Source organism: Pleurodeles waltl, chromosome 9 (genome assembly GCF_031143425.1).
Source record: "Pleurodeles waltl isolate 20211129_DDA chromosome 9, aPleWal1.hap1.20221129, whole genome shotgun sequence".
Classification (NCBI taxonomy): domain Eukaryota; kingdom Metazoa; phylum Chordata; class Amphibia; order Caudata; family Salamandridae; genus Pleurodeles; species Pleurodeles waltl.
The window spans coordinates 936,521,050-936,544,935 of NC_090448.1; the positions used below are offsets into that span (position 1 = coordinate 936,521,050).

A 23,886-nucleotide genomic window follows, 5' to 3' on the forward strand; every position below is an offset into this window, starting at 1 on the left:
TCCGAGAAGCATGCAGGAGAGATACAATTGATTTCTTGATTCATTTAGGAGAAAATGGACATAAGGTTTCCCCAGCTAAATTACAGTATTGCGAGAAAGAAGTTCTGTACTTAGGCCACCACATTGACAAAAGTGTGCAAAAGCTGTCACAAAAAAGAATCTACAAAATCATGAAAATAAATCCTCCTGCCACACAGAAAGAAGTCTGAATGTTCTTGGGAATGTGTGACTACTGTTGCCAGTGGATTCCAAACTTTTCCCTTTTTACCGAGCCTTTACAGAGGCTGACACAGAAAGATGTGTCTGACCCAGTACCATTGGATGACAATTGCATATGTGTCATCACAGAGCTGAGAGAAAGCCTATGTCGAGCACCAGCTCCAGGAATGCTTGATCATAGCAAATGTTTTTCTTTGTTTTGATGTGACAGGGATGAATGTGCTGTCTCACATTTGACACAGTTGCACGGAAATGCGAACAAGCCTGTGGCTTATTTTTCTGCCACACTTGATCCTGTGGCTTCAGCGCTGCCTGGTTGTTTGAAAGCAATCACTGCTTTGAGCATAAGCACCAAACAGTGTGAAGGCATTATTATGGGTCACCCTTTGAATGTTTTCATATCCCACTCAGTGGCAATACTGTAAACTTGAACAAAAACACAATATTTGACCAGTGTGCATTTGGCCTGCAATGAGGTTATCCTTGCCTCTCCCAATGTTACCCTTAGTAAATGCACAGTTTTGAATCCTGCTACATTATTGCCAAATCCTGTTGAAAATGTCAATGATTGTTTGGATGAGGTTGAGCATGACCTTCTTGATATGACTAAATTCTGAACCAAACCAAGACCTGTCATTCAAGGTGTTCCCCTTAACTGTAAATCATTATGTCATGCTTGTTGATGGCTCCTGTTGAAGAGATAATGATGGTACCCTCAGAGCTGAAAATGCTGTTTGCACGGTCTAGGGTGTGATTGAAGTCTCCTGGCTTTGAGGAGTCTTTTTTGCCCAAGTAGCCAAATTGGTTGCTCTTACTAGAGCATTCTGTTTATCTGAACAGCTCAACGTGACAATTTTCACTGATAGTCACTATGATTTTGGTGTCCTTCGTGATTTCGGACAGTTGTGGTACCAGATATGGTTCATGACCTCCTGGATCCTCTATCCTTAATGGTGATATGATTGACAATCTGTTGAGTGCATTGCAGCTGCCTGCAACAATAGCTTTTGTTAAGTGTGCAAAACACAAGAAATCTACTGATTACGTAACCTTTGGTATTACATATACTGATGACGTGGCAAGATATTTTACCCTAAGCTGTACCTCCTATAATGGAGAGTAAAATAATTAGATAGATGATGATACAAGTCAGAATTTCCTGTTAATTGCTGTTGATACGAGGGGGAAATGTAGAGGTTGCAGGAAGAGGAGACAGAAGAGGAACAGGATTAGAGCAGGATGTGTAAAGAGAGATGAGGATGATATTTGTCTTTCAAGGGATGGAAGAGCGGTGTTACCCAATAGCTTATTGTCACCTATGGCGAGATATTATAATGGACAGGCATATATAGGAAGGAATGCAATGATCAGAACCTTGAGACAGACCTGATTTAACCTCTTACTCAGAATGATTGCAGAAGCCGTGTACCACAGATGTGTCACATGCAAACAGATCAATGTACGGAAATGCACAGTTGTTACTCTGAGTCACATAAGTAGATTAGGAGGACCATTCAACAGGATGCAGCTGGATTTCATAGAACTGCCTGTGTGCAATGAACTGAGATATCACATAGTCATTGTATGCATTTTTTCACACTGGGTTGAAACCTTCCCGACCAGCAGAAATGATAGTCTTACAGTAGCAAAGCTGTTACTTAGAGAACTGATTCCCTAGTTTGGATTCCCAACGTCTCTAGAGTCAGACCGAGGAACTAATTTCAACAGTGAGGTTCTAAATTATTGTGTGCTCATTACAAGTTGAGCAAAGATTACATTTCAGTTACAGACCTGAGGCTTCTGGACTTGAATATCTGATTACTGGCACCTTGAAGTCCAGATTGTCGAAAGTATGTGCATCCACCACTTTGAAATGGCCAGATGCGTTGCCTCTTGTCCTGTAAGTATGTGCAGCATGCCTGACAGAAAGACTGGATTGTCCCCTCATGAGATTACCATGAGGAGAGCCATGCAATTGCAGCACTGCTTGTGAATGTGCTTGTAAACATTACAGATGGCTTTGTGCAGGATTATTGAAAATGGTGCCGTATTTTTGCAAAGGACTTGCTGACGTAGTTCATCCTTTGTCTCATCATGCCATAACCTATGTCCAGGCGACTGGGTCACGGTGAAAAAGCATGTAAGGAAAACATGCTTGGAACCACATTGGAGACGTCCTCATCTGGTGTTTTTGGTAACCACTACAGCTGTGTGAAGTATGCTGGTCTCCCTAATTTGGTGCACACTAGACTCACTCGCAAAGTTCCAGATCCCCTAGATGACACAGCACCTGTAACAGAAGGGCTGGTTACAGAGAGCGAGAGAGATGGTTAGTCCGGGGTTAGTCAAGCTGTTGGGGCTAGACAAGTGCCTGCTACAGCACAAGTACAGTATAAGGTCGGTCGGAGCAAGTCAACAACAGTGGATGGTAAAGAAGGCTTGAGACAGAATCAGTTGACTAATGTGAGCTTGGATGGTGATGAAGGACCAGTTGCTGTTAGTAAATAAGCTGTATCAGGAGACAAGTGGTCTAAAGAGCACTCAGTGCCAGTATGTACAAGTGCCTCTCATTATGGCTAAGGAGACTGAAGAGTCAAGCCAAAGTGACAGTGATGCTCTGAGAGTTGAGTAAACAGAAGATCAAAGAGATGGTACAAAGCTGAAAATACTCAGCACACAAATGGACATATTTTGCTGCAAATGACTGGGAGAAGGAAGTGGCAAACCTTTGCTTTAACACTTTGAGCCCAGTTTAATATTCCTGAGCTTGAAATTGCAGTGTAGCTGAATTTTAAATCTCATTGCCATTGGGTGAAAGGAGACATTACGTTTTGCAGGCGATTATTAGTGATTACAAGTTGTGCCTTTATTAGAGATATTTGAACTTTTAGGAGATGCTTTTTGAACATTTGCAAGTAGAGAACATTCTTGTTGAACTTTCTAGAAATTCAAGGAACGTTTTATGCATAATTTGTAATTTTAAAGATACTATTTTTGATTTTTGCTTTGCTCTCAAATTGGAAGGACTGAAAAGAGACAGTGATACTTTGAAGCCACTTAGCATTTTTGATTTTAAATTTTTTGGTGTGAAATCCTCATGGAGTCGAACGGAAATAGAAGTAGTAAATGCAAATACATATGTATATATTGAATGGTAGAAACAGTTATCATGATTATATTATTGCTCATTAGCTAGAGTCTGCCCATAGCCAGTGATTCAGAAAAGATTACATCCACAAGTGCACCTAACTTAGCAAATACCATAGCAGATCAAAATCAAATTTACAATGATGAGAAATACTTACACACTGATGGTTATAGGGGTGATTTGGCCACAAATGTGTATTACAGGTTGTGATATCAGTATGTAGATACCATGGAAGCTAGAGACTGCTACGTATGCACGCAGTTGCCTTCATCAGTAGGTGAGGGAATCACATGCAACACTGTGGTATTAGCAGGAGTATTAACAATACCTTTACTCTAATTATGACCTAGTGTTTTCGATTGTCCCAATCATGAAACATTTGAGCAACATCACAAATAAAAAAAACATTGAAACAGTGGGAGGTTTCTTTGAGTCTACACTGACAGTTGGTACAGTTTATGCCAAAAAGAAGAATTTGACCTGCATTCTTAGCCCAAGAGAGAAGGAATTCATTGGAGAAGTTGAGGAGAGGAGAAGAGCTCTGAAGGCTAAAATAGAAAAGGGAGTCATCTTACAAACACCAGAGTAAAGAGAGGAGCTAGTTCTTCAGAGATCGTGGGAGATATTTTTGGTGCCATAATTCCTTCAGTAGGTGTCATCTTGAATGATCTCAAGATTAGAAATCTTTCAACAATAGTAGATAAATTACTACAGACACTTCAGGTGCCATATTATTAATGGACCCAGAAATGGTTGCCCTAGGATCAATGGTTTTACAAAATCATCTTGTGTCAGACATTTGTCTGGCAAAAGAAGGCATAGTTTGCAAAATCATACGTGCTCAACATTGTTGCACTTACATACCTGACAATAGTAAGGAGATAAGATAATATATCGCAAACAAGACTGACTTGAAACAGGACCTGAAAGAGGTAACAGCGACTGGTGCATGGGAAGCAATAGGCAGTGTTTTTTCAGCAATTGGTAAATGTTTTGGAAATCTGTGGAGAGGAGTTGTTGGAACCATTTTGAGATGACAATTGATTATGGCGTTGTGTGCCCTAGCTGCAGTTGGTCTATACATATTATTCAAGAAGCTGAAGGAGAGAAGAACCAATCACAAGCAGAGAAAAGAGGAGATTGAAATGGAGACTAGAAGGAGCGTATATTATCGTAACCTTAAGCAGTTAGAGGTCTTCAGAAGACCTTACCTGAATAAGCCTCTGAAATTTTGAGCTGTCTCATTGGAAATGAGAGTTAGAACATTTTGTGATGTGGCTTGATTCGCCATCAGAATGGGGACTGATGTAGCAGAAACTTTAGTGCTGTCCCTCATGTCACAGTGATCATCTATATGTGACAGTCTATGCATTAAGGTAACAAAAGTACTAAAAGTTTGGCCTTAGAGTAATGCACTGAGAAGCCATTTTGGTATGCATTTGTTCAGACTATAGACTTACACCCTGGTGGTACTGAAGTATAATTAAAAGTTTGAAGCATTAAACTGACATTATGTTATAATGTAGACTCTAAAGTAATAGTCTGTATTAAAATGATATTGAATGTCTAATAATTTGTGTTTTAAATATGTGTGAAAAAATAGAGAAATGCAGTTCTGCGTTATACTGACTGAAATGTATTAACAATCAATTCATAGTTTGCATATTAACATGTGTTTTATTTGATGTTTTAATGTGGTGTTTTAACTCACTTGCATTAACCTAAGTGAGGCCTGTTAGGCCCTGTATTTTGTGACTATTCTGAAAATGTCAAGTCATCTTGCTAACGTGAACATTTCTTTCAGACTTGATTCCCATGAGAAGACTAGTTTCGTAATAGACTTCTATTGTTTTACACATTGAGAGTTGTAGGAATTCGACCTTGGATCCTGGACTGTGCACTAGCAGTTTAAACATTTGTGTGGAGCTACATGGATGAATGCTGTTCTCATGATGGACTTGGGAAAATATGGAGTTGTTTCAACTTGGAGTCATGTGATCGATTTCTGTTGGATGATGCCCCTTAAACGTCAAATTAACTGTTCCACTGATGAATCAGATTGTTGTATGAACTTTGATATGTCAATGACCATCTGGATTTTGGTCATACCTCAGATGAGAATTCCCATCAGTATCTGGGAATTGGGATTTAAAACCCTGCATGCTGAGCCCCTTGAAGAGGTATTTTACTCTCTGCCTTTGCCCCTTTCAAATGCCTTGCTAGAACTAAGAGACTTTCTTCCTAACCCCTTTTAGAAGACTCTTGATCGAGCTTCTGACATGCTGACACTTTCCCTTTTTGCCTACTTTTTGCCCACCTTAGTTAGCAACTTGTTGCCAAGATTACCTTTTTCCAAAGTCTTTTTTCCTTTTTGTTCTTCTTGTCTTTTGCCTTATGTGTTCTGCCCCATGCTTCTTTTCCCGTGATTGGCTAAACTGTTGGGGTTCCCAGTGCCCAGCCAAATTGAAAATTGATGATTTGAACTCCTTTAATGCTTATTAAGACTGAACAACATTTATTCTCTGTACATAAAGTTACTGTGCGGATGTTTTGCATAGTCTTTGTTGAGTCGCTAGTTCTCCTAATGTTAGATTGCCTGAACGTATTTAATCACCTTGGTTAACCCTTGGAAATTCTGTATCTTTATAACTTTGTCTTGCAAATTGTCAGCATGACTCTGAGCTTAAGTTTGTAATAAATCTCTTAAGTTAATTCCCGACTGGAGTTTTCCTTGTATGGCCAATACTGTGTAACTTAAGTGGTTTGTATTGAAATTTTGTTGTATGGTTCTACCACATGCTATGCAGGGTCCAAATATCCTTTGACCTCAATGAGCATTGATTCCTGCAAAGGAGGAAAATGCTTTAGCAAAATATTTCTTCACAACAAAACATCTCCAGGGATTCAAATATGGAGTGGAGTACTTTACCAAAACACTATCTGGCCGCAGTTTCCATTAATTACACTGCAGTGGGATATTATAACACTGGCCAAAATTGCCACCTAGCACTTAGTCAGCCATGCTGAAGGATGCAAACTACAGAAACATAATACCCAAGATATAGTGCAGTATTTCTGAAAAGATGAGGGATCAACCAGTGATACCCTGTTAGAATGGGAGGACTACGTTCAGGGAATGTGATTTAAAAACTCCTCAGGAGTATGAACTGTATTGCATGATCAACTGCAAAGGGTGAAACTAGATTTCAGATAAACTATCATATCTGAAACTAAAAGTCAGCAACTAATATGCAAACAGGAGGCAGCAACCTGACTTTCAAAAAAGGGTAGAATTTCAGGACTACGAAGCACATACTGCCCAAAGACACTCTGAAGGTGATAAAAAAGGGAGGCTACTTGTAAGACTTGCACGCACAAATACACAACTTGGGGCCATCACAGCCATTAAACACACCAGTGGACATGGAGTACCTGCTCCATCCAAAATCAATGTGGAATTGACCTCACATTATAAGAATCTGTATACAAGACCAACAGAGGGACAGCATAACGAGAGATGTGTGCATACGTGAAGAGCATCTGCGACTGCTGACCTTTGGTCTAAGGGAGGACCTGGGCACCCCAATTTCTTTAGGTTAGATAAACACAGCTATACAATAATTAGCTACATTTAAAACACCTGCCAGTGAGTATACTATCAGAAGTCTATAAAACATATCAAGTGCAACTCTTGAAGAGCCTACTTTACATGTTTCTGGTGGCCAGAGAAAGAGGCATGCTGTACACTGTGCCAAGGTAGGCACTAGTTATGGTACTCCTGAGAGAGGATCACAATCCCTTATCCAGCACCTCATATTGCCCTCTACTGATGACATATTTGGACTGCAAAATACTAGGAAAAATAACCTTTAGTACAATGCAAAGAGTGCTCCTTGATTTGGTACATCCGGCCCAGAGTGGATTTACCATAGGCTTGAGGAGCACACCCAGTTTCTGTAATGGTATGATAAATAACATGCTGACTGATAAGATGGACTGGGAGTACCTATTTAAAATTCCTGAGGCAATGAGTTTTGGAGCTGAAATTAAAACACGTATTCAACTATTATATACAAATCTAAAGTCCTAGCGTGATGTAGAGAAGAAGTTCTGAGAACGATGGAGGGTACAAAGAGGGATGCTCACGGTCCCCCATCGTGCTTCCTGTGGCCATGTAACCACTCCCCAGCCACAGAAGGAAAGTGGTTGAGTAGAGGGGTTTGACATCAAGGGACACAGGCATCCTCCTGCAGTACATTGACAATGTCAAAATGTGGCAACAAATGTTTCAAATGCTGTAAGAAACCTGCAGTAACTTTAAAAGAGCCTTAAGAGTGATAGCCAGAAGAGCTAAGTTATATCTTTTTCAGTTGAAGAAGATACGTGAGAACTCTGTCACAACAGCATGACAGCCAAAGACCTTTAAATATATGGCATTTAATATCAACAGGGCAGCATACGACGTGGTCACAGCAACTTTAGTGGAGCTTTAGCATCAGCCTGGGCATTAGTTGGATTTTAGAAAAAGGGGATGCTTTATGTAGAATGCAGAGTAGCTGTTACAGAAAAGGTGCTTCTATCTGCATTCTTTACTTCTTCATGAATATACCAGTGACAATGACTAGGCCAGTTATTTGAGACCTAAAGACTGCCCTAGTTCACTAAGGAGCATTAGAAAAACTCTTCTTAGTCACCTATCAAGATGGCCTTGGCACACCTGATTTTGAGACTACTTCCTGTCAGTACTGCTCCAATGGGTAGTGAAATGGCTGAGCCCAGTGGCAAATCTAGAAGCGAAATACATTCAGGCAAAAATAGGCCACAACTCAGTAACTAATTTGCTTTCTGGCAGGTACTCTCACACAAAACCACACTCTGGGCAGCTCCAGACGGCCATACAGAGCTAAATTAGATACAAAAAACTGTCTACTATTGGAAACTATGGAGTACACCTGGACTCAAATTCTCTGATACCCTGGCCAATCGCAGAATATGGGTCGGAGCAGTGATCACTAAAGTATGGAAGTTGTAAAGTGTGTGAACCCTATGGTCATTTGTGGAGTTCAGGGAAGAATATGAAAAAATGATGCTGTGTCTGTCACATGCAACCCTATACAACGCAGTAGCTCAAATGTGCAGTATTTCCCGGGATGATCTAGAGACAGATGAGGTGCTCAAAATAGTATCACTGTGGAGAAGGTAATGCCTTATGGTACCATGGCTATATAAGATACTGAGCTAAAGTAATCAGGAGAGCTTGGAAGGAAGTGGGAGAGGGACTTGGTTGCAGAGCTGATGGAGAATTGCTTGCAGTTCTCCAACATATAGCTGAGATGTCAGGAATGCTAGGTTTAAAATAAATCACCTCAGATATATAACACCAAATATATCGAACACACATACAGATACATAACACGTACCTACTAGTCCTGCGCAAATGCACCAGAGCAAAATGGACGAAGCCGCTCTTTACCATATGATCTCAGCATGTCCAGTAATACAAAGCTACTGAAGGTGTATTTCTACTCAGATGACTCATCTTACCGGAAGACAGAATCTGTACAACTCTAATTTCTGCCTGTTTTCAACGCCAACAATGGACAAATCAAACTGAAAGTTTATAGGCCTTGTCGTGTTACTCATTAAAAGGGCAAGAGCCATCAATTGGAAATTGGCAAACATGCTAGCTGTACAAATGTGGAGGTCTGAACTATATAAATGGGCACAAGCTGAAGAAGACACAAATAGGAAATTTAAAAGGGCCAAAAGGAGTCAGACAGAAACTGTCAAGTGGGACTCCCAGCTAATAGAACTAGCTCTGAAGTATGATGATCACCTAGGAGATTAGACCCAGAGCGTTCAAAGTGAGATGTCTTTCTTCTCTGTTGCACCATTCTCAGACATAGAGAATGCATTGAAGTGGGTGGTACTGTGGAGTCTGGAAGGCCATGGAGCAGGATGTAGAAGCAAAAGTCTCCTCATCAGTTTCTTGGAAAAGATAACAAGTAGACAGTTTTCTAAACATGTGTATGACACTGGTCTACTGGATAGCTGCCAGTAAGGCTTTTGTTCTTATCAGAGCACATGAACAGCGTTATTGGATGTTCAAAATGCCTGCTTAAAATGGCAGGCAGCTGTAGGGATGGTTGCCTATTTAGTGTTGCAGAATTACCTGCTACTTTTAATATTGACAGTGAGATATTGATTAGTTTGCAGCATGTTGCTGGATCTTCAAACCAAACTCTGGAGTGATGGAACAGTTCAGCTCCAGTGGTGGCATCTGGAGTCCGCAGGTCTCCTTCCAACCCCTAGTTCCAGTGGTAACATTTACAAATGGAATTGTGCAGGTCTCCCCCCACACCCTTCATTTCTAATGTTTATATGAGCTCTTTAAAATTATTTATCAGAAGCCCATGAGATAAGACTTCATATCTAAGCAGACACACAGATACTGTTCACCTTGAAGAGGTACTTTGAAACAGATTCCTGGGCACTGGAGCTATTGGTGAAAGAGATACAAGGCTGAATGATAGCTGTCTCACGTAGGTCAATCATGAATGATAAAGAAAATAAAGGAATATAAAGATTTGGGAGAACCCTTTGACTGCACGATGAGAATAAAATAAATCGTTCTTTATGGGGTGTCCTCATACTCTCTTTTAATCTAGACAACACCTCACCCTGATGGGACTTTAGCTCTAGGCTGGATTGTTGTAGTTCTGTCAGTGGCATCCTTATATATGTAAAATACTCTCTTGTTTGTAATCCTGGAACAGTTTTAAAGTGTTCTTTTTTGTCTCTCCTAGATGTTTAGGGAAGGGTTTGTTGACCTCTACAGATAATGATCGCTGGTACAAACAACGCAGAATCTTTGACCCAGCATTTAGTCGGACGTAAGTAAGACATCTTTTTCAAACTGGGCCTTTTTGAAGGAGTAGCTGGGGGAGAGGAGGGTAGAGGAAGAAGGGGAGGAGCAAGTAGTCTCAATAAATGCATGATTTGAAATTTCTTCGGGGGGAGGGGGCAAGTAGGTACCGACATTTTACTGAAATATTTTCTGCTTCCCTTAAAATGTTAAAAATATTAACAGTTGATGCATGGTGAAAAAGTTCTAACCTTCCTGAAATTATGGTAGTTTTATGGAAAGATAATTTTTTATCGGGGGAATCAAAGTGTTAAAGAAATGATATTTGCTGCATTTCTTAAAATGCTAAAAATGTTAACTGTTTTGATTTTGGTCAAAAATGCCTACCATGAAAATTTGACAGGTTTATGAAAGGTTAGTTTTCTTCTTTTTGAAAAAAACAAACACACTTATCTTCAAGAAATCCAGATTCTGCATTGTTATTACACAGGATATTTCTTGGTAAGAAAATATGTTAATTTTTAATCATTCTCTGTGCCATACATATTTACATTTAATCAGGGGGACATATCTTCTGATAGTCCTCCAGTTTCAGAGATTAGATGAATAATAACGGTATTAAATATAATGTAATTGTGTAATTAGATTGTGACTTAGCAGACTACCTTCATGTGAGCATCCAAAGCATACAAGTTTACATGTAAGTAAATGGGTGGTGCTTGATATAACCTAATCTACTAATTTATATGTTGCAATAAAATTGCAGACAATGGGTTTCTCTGGATGCTGATTGTTTAAGGTGTCTCTGCCACATTTGACAGAGTAGACCAAAACCCACTACTCAACAAATTTTAAACAAATTTTACAGATGGGCCAAATCTTTCCTTCTGTAATGCACCAAAAGCATAAACGTGGAATAATTCCATTCCTCAACTTATCAGGTCATATGTAGAGTCTGTAGAGTCACAGATTGATTCCATTTGTTCTCCCTTAAATATCTTTACAAACCCCCCACCCCAATTACCTGCTAAGGTCTCATCAGCTCGAATTCCACTTCACTCGCAGATGACATAAAGATAAACATTGTTGTCATAATATGTACCAACCAAATAGAGAAAAGCCAGAAAAACATTGAAGCATGATAGGTAATAAAAGCTACAATTGGATCAAAAAAAGGAAATCCTGGTCGTGGCTCCAGAATTCCTCCTCAAAAACATCAACACCCTCTGGTCCAATCCCATCTTTTTTGGTAGACATGTTACTATCAAAACAAAAGCACTGAAGAGCAACCCATGGCAAAGATTTTTATTGACTGCATTGGTCAGTGAGGTGGATAACAGATGATTTCCTGGGTCCCTGCTGTGAACACCATCTTTGAAAATGTCGTTGGGATACATTTCTGGTCTCTCATAAGTGGACTCATCTGTAGTGAGTCACTCACCCAAAAGCTGTGGTAAATCAATAAGTTATGGTAAACGTACACTTTCCCTTTTTCTCTCAGTCTACCCCATCTTACCATGTGTCTGCTTCAACTAATATTTCTTAATGCAAACACCTCTAAAACTATGGTGAGGGGAATTAACATAGTACGGGACCTACCTTGTAGAGTGTATATCTTATGTAAATGCTGACAAATGGCAGCTCTACTTAAATGCCTGATGGACATGATGGGGCCAGAAAGGAAGCAAAAAGTTGGTATCAGGTTCTGGGATTGATGTTTATGGAGACTCCGTTTATTTTTGTTTTCCATTCTCTTCGGAATACACTTCATAGCCTTTGGTCACCCTAGCACCCTCTGCACAGCCTTTGCTAAGACTCTAATTAAAAGTGGATCCCAAGTATTATCTCAGTGCAGGCAATCATAAGTTACACAGGCATTACAATTTGATAGTAAGAGCAAAACCGTATTGCTCACACAACTGATTTATGTTTATATACTGTTACCTTGAATCTATCTTCCAAATGATTCCACTTTTGCCGACATGGTTTACTATGCTCACCTTTAAAAATTAAGGGATTTCATCTATTTGAATTTTCCAAGGTACTGGAACAAACCTCACAACATCATATATTTTTACAGATTTCAAAGACATGTTTAACAAATAGCGTTTTGCAAAAGATAAACCAAGCAAATAGACATATTTCTGGAGAACGTTCTTGCACACAATTCCCATAATATTGCTAATTTCATTGAGTACAAAAACTACAAAGCTCCATCCAATTTCAATGGTAGGACAAAAGCCTCACACACTCCTAAGGAACACATCTGCTGACCCAGTGTAAAGTGAATGTGCTGCAGCAAGTCTTGATCTTCCTGACCTGTTGGCTTGTGCCCCGGGACACTCTATTGGGTAGCCGTGTACAATATATGTCTCTCTACTCTCTCTTCAGTGAAGAATGCCATAAAAGGGAGGAAGTAAAATTGATTTCATTGTTAGGAATCGGTGGGCGACCTAAAGGTATGTTGAAGTAACAGTAATAATAATAGAAGTAAAGACATATCTTTAACCTTACCTGATCAAAAGCCAGAATTCAGGAATTCAGTTATAGGAATACTTGCATATATGACACATAAGGATTGAACTCTGTCACCTAACCACCTACCCTCCACCAGAGGTGTACACAGATGCACAGGACAGCTTATTAACTCAGCTTATGGACGGTTATGGTGCCCTAAATTGCAAACTGCACCATACATAAACATTGGGTCTAACTACTAACCTTTATATCTGCCCTATATGTTTCTGTTTAAAACATATTTATGAACAACTCGATGGCTGGGGAACCTCCATGATCATCAAAAATAGGATCTAGTTCCCTTAACAGTACTTGGAGTCTTACTCTATCAGTAGTACTAGAACAATTTTCAAAGTTCTGGTGCTGGCCAGTGGCATCAGCTCACTAAAATCATAAGGGTTTTCAAAAATCTGAATATTACTGAATGAGCAAATGACTGGCTTTTGTGTATGGGAAGGTAATCAAACTTATGTGGTCACTCAGATTGGGGGACCATGAGTAACCTTAGAGTCAGCATTTAATGTGATGTGTCATTTAATTTTATCACAGTTCAGAGAGTTCATGTACCTACTGCACAGGTTCCAAGATATCGCAAATCTAGTGAATAAGTAGTATCCCAGATGGAAGTCTGCTGCATTTAAAAAGCATAATAATTACACACAGTAGTGCAGTGCATCACACCTTGGTATAACCTAATGTAAAAAGTATATTGAAGTCCACAAACATCACATTCCCGTATTAAGATGCCTAATGGGCCTCATTGCGTAAACAATTGTAACATCCAGAAAGGAGGCTAAAAATAGTTGTTAACATTTATAAGTGATAGGTCACCTTTCACATTCCTCCCTTTTAGCGCTCTCAAGATCACAGCAAGAGTATAAATCAAGTTTAAAATGCCGTCATTTAGCTGATAGATAAATGCACAGATAGATTACAGAACAGAAGAATATGTACTTGTCTGATAGACATTTTCCCTGTTCCCTTTGCTTAATTATAGTTGAATGCACAAACAAGAACAGAAAGTGTATGCTATGTGAAAAAAATCTTTCAGAAGGTCTCATTATTGCCTGTTATCCTTCTCTGGTGCCTCCAAATTGGAGGCTGGTGGATGCTGTACACCCTTACTTCCAGCACCACAGTAGGTTCAAAATGCATAATGTTCTCTGAAGAGTGAATAATTGGAGGTGCTTACCTGTGATATGCATAGCAACATTTCTATGCACCCAGGTCCACCTTCGGTACACAAAATTGTCATAAGTGTGCAAAAATGGCAGCTCAGTATAGATTTATTCCTGCGGATGATACCTAATGACAGTGAAAATATGAGAGTTTGGAATACTTTCCAGAAGTACTAACTTTAGAAGTAGGAATCAGGAGGTTGACTGTTCGGAAGAGAGTGAACTGCTACAAAGTCATAACATTGTATTCATAAAGATTCCTAATGGTTTTTCAAATTTACTTTAGTGTACCTGCTCTTCTGGACTTGTTCAGCTCTTGCTGAGTTGCCTTGCCACGTTTCACTTCGAATACCTGGTCAGTGACCAAATTATCTCATACAAGCACATTCATGACTGAGTGTTGTTAGGATTAAAGAGTCTCATATCCAGTGTCATTAACATATGGCAGTGTGAATACCGGCCAACTATGCATATTATAGGACGCACACACTTATTTCCTAACATCCTTTTTAGAACTGTTGTCTACAGCTAGAAACTTACCCACCAGGAGCCCTTGATTATTTCTTCAAATAATATAATACATATTGCAATGGACTTTGATGGGCAGTTCCTATAATTCCTTACAGCCAACTGGGAAATCTAAAAAAAAACATAAAGCTAATAGTTCAATGTTCTCTGTCTAACATTTCACTGGTATTTACATAAAATAATGTAATACAACATTCTGGGGGCAATGATCTACAAATGCAAGCTATCTGCATTCTTCATTTTAAAGGTTTCAGAGAAAAAATAAGTTATTAAATATCTTCCAAAACACAGATGTAATTTTACTTCATAGAGATCTGCTTTTTCTGTGTATTTTTGTATTATAAACACTAAGGATTCAAGGAGGACGTGGCCTAGGAGGCCAAAATGGCGGAAGCATTCTGAAAACACTTTGAGCTCTCCTCTAATATCCTGTAATACCCTGAAGCCCTGGAGCCTGAAAAACATTCTCTACTGTGCCCCCTAGTATAGGCTACCTCCCCAGGTTTCACAACCATTGAGCACTGAAGGATTTGGCCTCCTTCATGGACCCACAAGACCCCACTAATGGCATCAGCAGCAATGGTAATAATTGCTACTGCCCAATGCACATGAGGAAAACGGCTTGTCTCTGGAGCTGCTCGTGGGTCACCTGGTGAGAGCTGTGTCTGAGAGATGACTGCGGCCGATAGCTGTGCTGCCCCATGCATCCCATGCAGAGGAATGGCCTTTCCGCCTTAAGATTACAGAGAAAATGGCCTTTGGGCTTTGATTCAGGTTCTATGTGAAGCTCCTTTATACCAACCCGACCGCCTAGGCAAAGTTCAATGCAGTGCTTTTAGACACCTTCCTAATCCAGAGGGGTACCAGGCAGGGATTCCCTCTTACCCAGCTCCATTTCACCCTAGCAAGTGAACCCCTAGCTCAACTATTCTGATATGATGCTCAGATTCAGGGGGTGGCACTGGAGTGGACACACAAAAGAAAGAATAGCCCTATAGGTGCCCAATGTCCTTCTTTTTTAATAATCCACATTTATCTGGGACCCGAGCATTGGAAATACTCATCCTATATGAAGATGCACCCGGACTGTAGATGAACCTCACCATATCCCTTCTGGTCCTTAACCAAGGTGACCATGAACAGGCAATCAATCATTCCCACCAGGTAACTGAGCTTTCCTTATTTGAGAATCTATATCTCTTGGGACCCAGATCTTGCATGGAGCCTCCAAATCACACCAATTTACAATAAGATGAAACAGGAGCTCCAGAGGTGGGAGAAGGCCCTGCTCTACTTATTGGGGAGGGTAGCCCTCTTCAAAATTATGATCCTCCCTTGATTCCTTTACACCCTCCAATACTTCCAATATGCAATCACAAACCACTGGTTTCAACAGCTCAAGGCCACTATCCGTAGATTCCTCTGGGCAGGAAAACTGGTCCGCATTGCCCTAGATAAGTGTCCAAAATCAATTTATGATGGAGGGGTGGGACTTGCAGACATCAAACTGTACCACTGGGCACCTCACCAGACAATAATCAATGAATGGCTAAGAGGGGAGGTGAGATGACCCTTTACACAGATTGGAGCAACCCAATTAGGTCCCAATAAGGTACTGGGACTATTCTATCACCACCACATTTCACCTAATATTCTAGTCTATACTATTGAAGCCTGAACACAACCCAGTGTCGAGACAGGGCCACTCAACTGAAAAGCAGAATGTCTGCAGGGGCGATGGTATGCCTCCTGACCTCCGGGAACACCTCTCAGCACTTCCTGGTGGACACAGAAACCACGGCAGGTGTCCCAAAAGGGAAGGGTGAGTGGAAGAGAAAGAGACAAAAAACTGCCACGTCTTGCCGGTCCAGCCAGGCACCCTGTATCTTCGGGGGGCATGTCATTGTTGACAGTGTGTTAGTAGAGTTAGTGCACTCAACTTCCTTGAAACTGAATCTCTCTTTCTGATACGGGCACAGGAGTGGTAGAAGAACACCAGGATGCTCCAGCACTTTTCTTGGATAATAATAACTGTTGGCACAATTACTAACACTGCATTACCAACAACCCAAACTGAGTACCATAACAATAAGTATTGCAACACTAGGGCTGGCTTCACAGAGATTCACTGTTGCACACTACCATTAGTGGTTGCACTTAGCATGCACAAGAAAGACAAACAAGGGCATTGATTATATCACAAATAACTTTCCTGCAGCATAGGGTTAAACTAAAAAGAACAAAAACAATCCAAGAAATACAAATGTCCACTCTGGGTTTAAACAGTTAGGGTGGCACAGTTTGGTTTGGTTTCACTGTGTGCGTGAAAAACCCTTCAAAACCAAATTCCTCAAACCTGAAACACAGGCATGAATGACACAATTTAAATCTAAGAGTTATGCTATTAGAGATAGAAAAGTCCAGTAAATGCTCTTTTAAAATTGCACTGTCACCTTGTGTAGTACTTGAGCTCAAGCAGATTTCGTGAAGCACATTTAGGCAAGTAACTACAATAATAATGTAGAATGTTCAGAAATGCATTTGTCTCATCAAAATAAGCACTCAGCCAAAATACGAGGTCTGAAATACACCAGCTGTTCTAGGACAGCGCAGCACTCAAAAAACAAACTCTCTGGAGAATACTAGTCACTTAGCTGCAGTCTTTTCCGGAGTGCTGGAGGAATGCCTGGTGTCAGGTGGTACAGGAACGAAGAAAATAATTGCCTCAAAAGTCCTGAATACAAGGATGACAGCAGAGGCAGGACTGCCAAATCAGATGCTGAGATCAGGAAGCAAAACAAAGCCAAGCAGGGAGGCATGCTTCACTCTGCTATGTATAGCCAATCAGGAAAGCAGCTGAGTTTCCACATGTGGATGAGTCACCACACCCAATTAGAAGCACATGTCTACACCACACCCAATTAGAAACACATGTCTACACCTCCTCACATTAGCAAACAAGCATTGGTAAAACAAGCATTGATAAAACCAGTTGTGTAACACAGCACATTATGTTTACTTAGAAACATGAAGGTTTAACCAAGAACAGAGATATGATTTAACCCTAATCCCAGGGGATGCTAACAGATAATGCAGGAGGCACCTTGGGGATTCCTGACACCCAGTTGAAGCCAGACTCCTCACTTGCTTACTGGGAAAAGGTGCAATATCAAGTACCTACTATACACTAGTAATCAATGCCCCAGAAATGTTCCAAGACCTCAAGCACCGATAGGAAGAATGGGTGGGCCCCCGGATGACACTGAATGGAGTGAAGCCCTGATGGCACCACAAGAAATTGTCATCTCTGCAAAACAGCGACTCATTCAGCTATAATATTTGCCTATGACTTACTTTACACTTAGACAAATGTGACCCACAGCACACTCCCTCGTCCCACCTGCTTTAGATGTCCACACTCAAACACCAAATTCTTCCATATGATCTTGCCATGCCTCCTGATAACCAGTTTCTGGCAGAGGATTGTCAAGACATTACCTCATGTCCTGGAACAGCCTTCTGACTTGACCTTGAGGGTGGTGTTGCTGGGCCTGATGGTGGATCTGAGAGACCCTTGATGCGAACGGCTAATTGTAGGAGTGGGCAAACGAGACATAGACGGTCATTATGAACACGGTGATAAACACCGCTCCGGCGGCGGTGGCGGTAAGAACCGCCAACAGTCGGGCAGTCTGGAACGCCAAATCATGAACCACCTTAAAAACAGGCAGCCTGAAAGCCACTCACCGCCAGCAGAGGAGTGCCGACAACGACGGCAGAGTCCACCCACAGGCCGATGGAAATGCCCTACCCGCCCATCAATAATGAAGCACTAGACCGCCGCCAGTTCCGGGGTGGAAACCACTGCCACGCATAGCCAGGCAGAAACAATCCAAATAAAAGGAAACACTTACCCGAGGCACACACAACACGCCGAAGCAGAAATGGATAGAGAGTTGCAGATCATGCCAGCCCTGCTCCTTGTAATATATACCTCCACCACTGAGACCGCCGACGAAGACGACGACAGTAAGTACTGCAACCTACCAAACATGGGAAGAAAGGGCACAGTTATACCCACCCACTCCACCCACCCCGGAATACACCCACAACCCTTCACAACAGCACAAGCTATACTCTCCAGAGCAAGATGTACTTACCCAACACAAGGCAAATCCAACCTGTCCAAAGTACACACATGTGCCCAACACCCCCAGCCAAAGAAACGATGAACCACGGATCGAGAGTGTGCCATAAACAACACTGGCCACATTATTTTTAATTCAGCTCAATGAACAACATAAGTGCAACATATGGCCAGTGGCCAGTCCATAGTTTGTAGTCCGATGGGCCAAATTGGCCCCAACTTGACTCGCACAAGTGAAAAGGTACTCCATAGGGGCAACAATGGGGTTCCAGGGCCATCTTGGGGTCTCTTGCTCACAGGGGAGGTAGCACAGGAATGGGAAGGGCAGACATGGGGCTTTGACATGGGAGGAGTGGACAGGGCAAGGAGGTGGGCACGTTTAGGGACGAGATGGGGTGGGCCAGTGGGTTCGAATAGGTCAACACAGGATAGGAAAAGTTTTTTAGGGGCAATTGGGGTGGACCTGGAGGAAGGCGTGGGAGTGGAGATGGAGGGAGTGGTTATGACAGGTGTAGGTGTGTGAGACGTGGCTGCAGGTGTCTGGACAGTATGCTGAGGTGTGGTGGATGTGTGATGGGTGAGTGTTTTGGTGCGTTTGAGTGTCTTGTGAGGAGGGGGGTGGACACAGTGGAACAAGACAGGCTGCCAGTGCAAATGTATGTTGTCTGTGTGTCTGCAAGTTTGGTGAGTGTGCTGCACGTGTCAACTAAAGTCGTTGTGGTGTCTGCAGGTGCACGTGTGGTGTCTGGGGTGCATGAATGGATGTCTGATTTTGTCTGATTTTGTGGTGACTGCAAGAATAGGGTCAGCAACATTGAATGAGGGTGCAATGCCTGTGTGTGTGCATGTAGAGGGGACAGACAGGGGTGCGGAAGATGCGGACACACTGGGGGAAGTGGATGTTGATGTGTGTGACTGAGTATGTTGGCTGTGTGTATGCCTGTGGTGGGAGGTGTGGTGCTTGTGTTTTGAAGTGTGCTTCTTGTGTGTTGAGGTGTGTGCCTGCGTGTAAGAATGTGTGCTTTGAACGGGTGAAGGGAGTGGGGTGCTGGAAGAGGTAGAGGTGGTTGGAGGGAGGACGGAATGACCAGGGACACTGACTGCGGTCAGAGGAGGCCAGAGCCTGAAAAGATCTCTGTAGGCCAGATACAGCACCGTGAATGCCATCCAGATAGGCATTGGTCTGCTGCACCTCGGATGCTAGCCCCTGGGTGGCATTGACGATGGTTGTCTGCCCTACAGAGATGGTTCTCAGGAGGTCAATAGCCTCCTCCGTGAGGGCAGCAGGGCTGGCAGGGGATGAGATGCCTGGGGCGAAGAAGATGACCACCCTTCTGGGTGAGCGGGCACGGGCAACTCGGTGGGGAGCAAATGTTGCTGATGTACACAGACAACACAAGAGAATAGGGATGGGGAGACAAATTAGGAGAGATAATTTGTAAATAGCTGAATGGAGGTACATAAGTGGTTCACAAATACACCCAGCCTGCATATTTTACACCAGGCAGCACCTACCGCTATACACATGGATATGCCCCTGACTAGTGGCCACAACCCTGCTCTACAGCCATTCCCCATAGCACTGAAAGGCCTGAAGTACTGCAGAGCTGACCCTTACAATCCTACTCCCCACGGAAGCCGTTATGTAGAAGGACATCAGTCAGAGTCCCTGCCACTAGACAGCATACATACCACTGCACACTCACACATCCATCAATGAGCCATACTATGGTTTCTGTACTTACCCCCTTGTGACTGCTGTGCGGCCTTCAAGCGCCCATCCATGTCCAGATACGCCACCGCCAGAATGCGTTGAATAAGAGGGGGTCAGTGCCCGACGGGCACCCCTTCCTCGATGGGAGGACTTCCCCAGCTGGGCCTCACAGATCTTCCTCGTCCAGCGCCGCAGGTCCTCCGACCGCTTCCTGTAATGGGTGCTCTACCAGTTGCAGACCCCCAGGGCCCGCACCTCCCTGGCGATGGCCTGCCATAGTCCCCTCTTCTGATGGGTGCTGACCTATATGGGACACACAGAAAAAGGAACACAAAGGTCAGACAATGGCCATTACATACAGCTGGCTATACGTCCACTATGGGATGGACATTTACAACAGCATAACAGCACACACACACACAGCATGTCAGGAACCCAGGACTATACAGTGTCAAACGTGCACACATGTTTACAGCCATCTACCACCATTACACACATCCATGCCCCCAATCCTCCTATTCACCTACACCGCTTGTGGACCGTAGAGCTTCTCCAGTTCCTCACTGGTGAAGGCCGAGGCTCTTTCCCCTGTCACATGTGCCATTTCCATGACCAGAGGCAGGACACAGCAGCACACTCAGTGGAGTACCTGCATGCACGAGATCCGGGAGTCAAGTGAAGTTGGGGTGACGAGTTAGCATACGCACCGGGGCAGTGTGCACCATCACCGCCCGTGGCGATTATGATACGCTAAGAATCCCCATTGACACCATGCTAACCAATGAATGGTCGCATGGCGGGGAACACCACCTTACGCTATTACGGTAACCACTAGCTGTATGAGCCCACTTCCACTACAACATTTCTGGATTATAGGGGGCAGACATTTTGGCCTTTACTATGCAGTTGTTAAATCCTCATCTGGCCCTATTGTCCCAAACCCCCATAGGCATGAACAAATATACATTTACTCACCACAACAGTCCTGATGTATCATTGACATGTTACTCCAGTTTCACACTTACTATGTATATGTTAACATTGTGTTCCTCACATGTTTTTTATACTCCTCCTAGGTACAGACCCTTGTGGTGAGGGAGGGCCCCATCAGTGTACAAACCACTTGTTGATTTGAGGACCATGGTGGAGCGTCACATCATTATCAATTACAGACTCACTTGTGCTACTATTCATGAACTTTGTGCATTACTGGATCCAGCACTGAGATCAGAATCAGCATGTCATCCCTTCTGAAGTGCAGGTGCTCTCTGCACTCCATTTCCTGGCCACGGGCTTATGGGTGCAGGTTTTTCACAGCCCATGTTTAGCATTATACTGTCCAGATTCCTGAATGCATTTGTACGACACCTGCAGTCCTATGTGAGGTTTCCCCAAAGTGCTGACCTCCCTGCCATCAAGTCGGACTTCTATGCCTTTGCCAACATTCCCCATGTCATAGATGCCATTGCTGTCATCCCCCCAAGAGTCAGTGAACAGGTGTACAGAAACAGGAAGAACTTTCACTCCATGAACATTCAATTGGTGTGTACTGCAGACCAGTACATCTCACTTGTGAATGCCATGTTCCCTGGATCAGTCCATGATTACTTTGTGCTGAGGAACAGTAGTGTGCCACACAAGATGGAACAACTACAAGGGGACAGAGGATGGATCATAGGTAAGTGTGTCTGACACTTTTTGGCACATAGCAGACATCTAGGCTGTCTGCCACTGAGGGTTGTCAGTGACAGTCCTGTTTTGCACCATTGTTTAGGTGATTCTGGCTACCCTAACATGCGTTGGTTCCTGACACCAGTGATGAATCCTAGGACAGATGCAGAGAGGAATTACAGTGAGGCCCATGGACGGACTAGGAGGGTGATAGAGCGCACAATAGGTCTCCTGAAGGCTAGATACTGTTGCCCCCATATCTCTGGGGGATCCCTGGCCTATGAGCCTGAAAAGGTGTGTAGAGTAGTGGTGGCCTGCTACATGCTGCACAACGTGGCTATGAGGAATTCTATCCCCCTCTTGGAGGAGGTGGGTGCTGTATATCCAGATCAGCTTCCTCAGGGAGAGGATGAGAGTGATGGTGATGATGAGGAGGGGGAAGATGTACCAGTAACCAACTGATACAACTTTACTTCCAATAACTATGTGGGACTATTTGATGATATTGCTGTCTGTGCATCATACTGTCAGTGTGCCTTTTCCTCTATGGGGGTGTTGGGTCTATAGACATTGTCACTGTGAACAGGTTTGCATGGGACATGTAACATTATGGTCAAATTGTTTGACAATTCTGTTGGCACAACCTCATGTTATGTGTGGGGTGCAATTCCTGCTACTTAGATAAGAATAAATGATTTCTAAGACTATTGCATCCACACTTCCATTTGTTCCAACATAATGACAGGGGACATTGACATTGGTGAACCAGTGTTTTATTTGGTGCAGGAATTACATTGTGCAGTTTACAGTGATGGGAGTGGGCTACTGGTGGATGTCCAATATGGCTACATGGTTGCAGCGTTTGTTGGCAGTGTTGATATGTCCATCTATCATTTCCTGTTTTTGGGGTTGTTTTTACATAGTGTGGATGTTGGTTCAGTGGCACACTTGAAGGACAGTACTTGCCAGAGTCACTTCATTGAGGGGGCCTTGGTCTTGGCAGGTGTTCCTGTGCCATATCTGGGCCTGAGAGACCGTTTGGGTGCATGGTGTTGGCCTGTACGGGTTGAGATGCAGGTCTCCTGTGTGTCCTGAGATGGTGGCACAAGTCCAGTTCCTGCTGCTGATGTTGTTGACCAGTTTATATCCTGGCCTGTAGTAGAGGCTTCCTGGTCTGTGGGGGCCTCAGGCTGGGTTGGGACAAGGTGCAGCAGCGAACCTTCTATGGTGGCCTTGGTGCGTACCTTATATGGTGGCCTTGGTGGCATTGTGCAGTTTCCACTGCTCCATGGCCTCTTGGTGGTGTGTTACCTGCATCCTTTGACTCTGCTCCAGGGTGGAAACAATCTGGGCCAATCTGTCTTGGGTATGGTGGTATGCTCCCAGGACCTTAGATATCACGTCCTGGGCTGCAGCATCCATCCTGTGGCCACCCCCCTGGGCCACTGATGCCCTCCCTCTGGGCCTAGCATGCTGTGCCTGTGTCCCCTGCACAGGTCTGGCGGGACCACTTGCACTGGGCCCATCGTCTTCCTGCCTGTTGGTCGGGGTGACTGTGGCCTCTGTCCATGTGTTCCACCAGTCTGTGGCCTGGATACACAGGTGTGGGGATGGTTGCCCTGGGCTGATGTTGTTGGCTGGGTGGTCGAGGTGTTAGTTGTGTCCTGGGTGGGGCTGCTGGATGGTGACAGTCCAGGACTGTGTGATGGGCCAGGGTGTTCGTCACTGTCTAGGGTTCCCTCTCCAGTGTCCTTGGTGGTGCCTCCTCTCCATGTGGGGCACTGCCACTCCTTGTCCTGTCCGTCAGGGTGGCAGTGCCTGTTGGAGGGGATGGACATGTCTGGTACAATTGCATGATCGGATGGGGTGCACATGGCTTGGCTGTTTTGTGCAAGTTTT

General features: G+C 43.2%; 1 protein-coding gene across 1 annotated transcript in view; it reads left to right on the forward strand.

Moving 5' to 3' along the window:
• LOC138260124 (cholesterol 24-hydroxylase-like) overlaps positions 1–23,886 on the forward strand; it is a 237,165-nt gene that overhangs the window by 81,024 nt on the left and 132,255 nt on the right. The window contains exon 5 of the mRNA XM_069208299.1: positions 10,174–10,260. Within this exon, the coding sequence (XP_069064400.1) occupies positions 10,174–10,260 (87 nt within the window). The remainder of the gene's footprint in view (positions 1–10,173; positions 10,261–23,886) is intronic.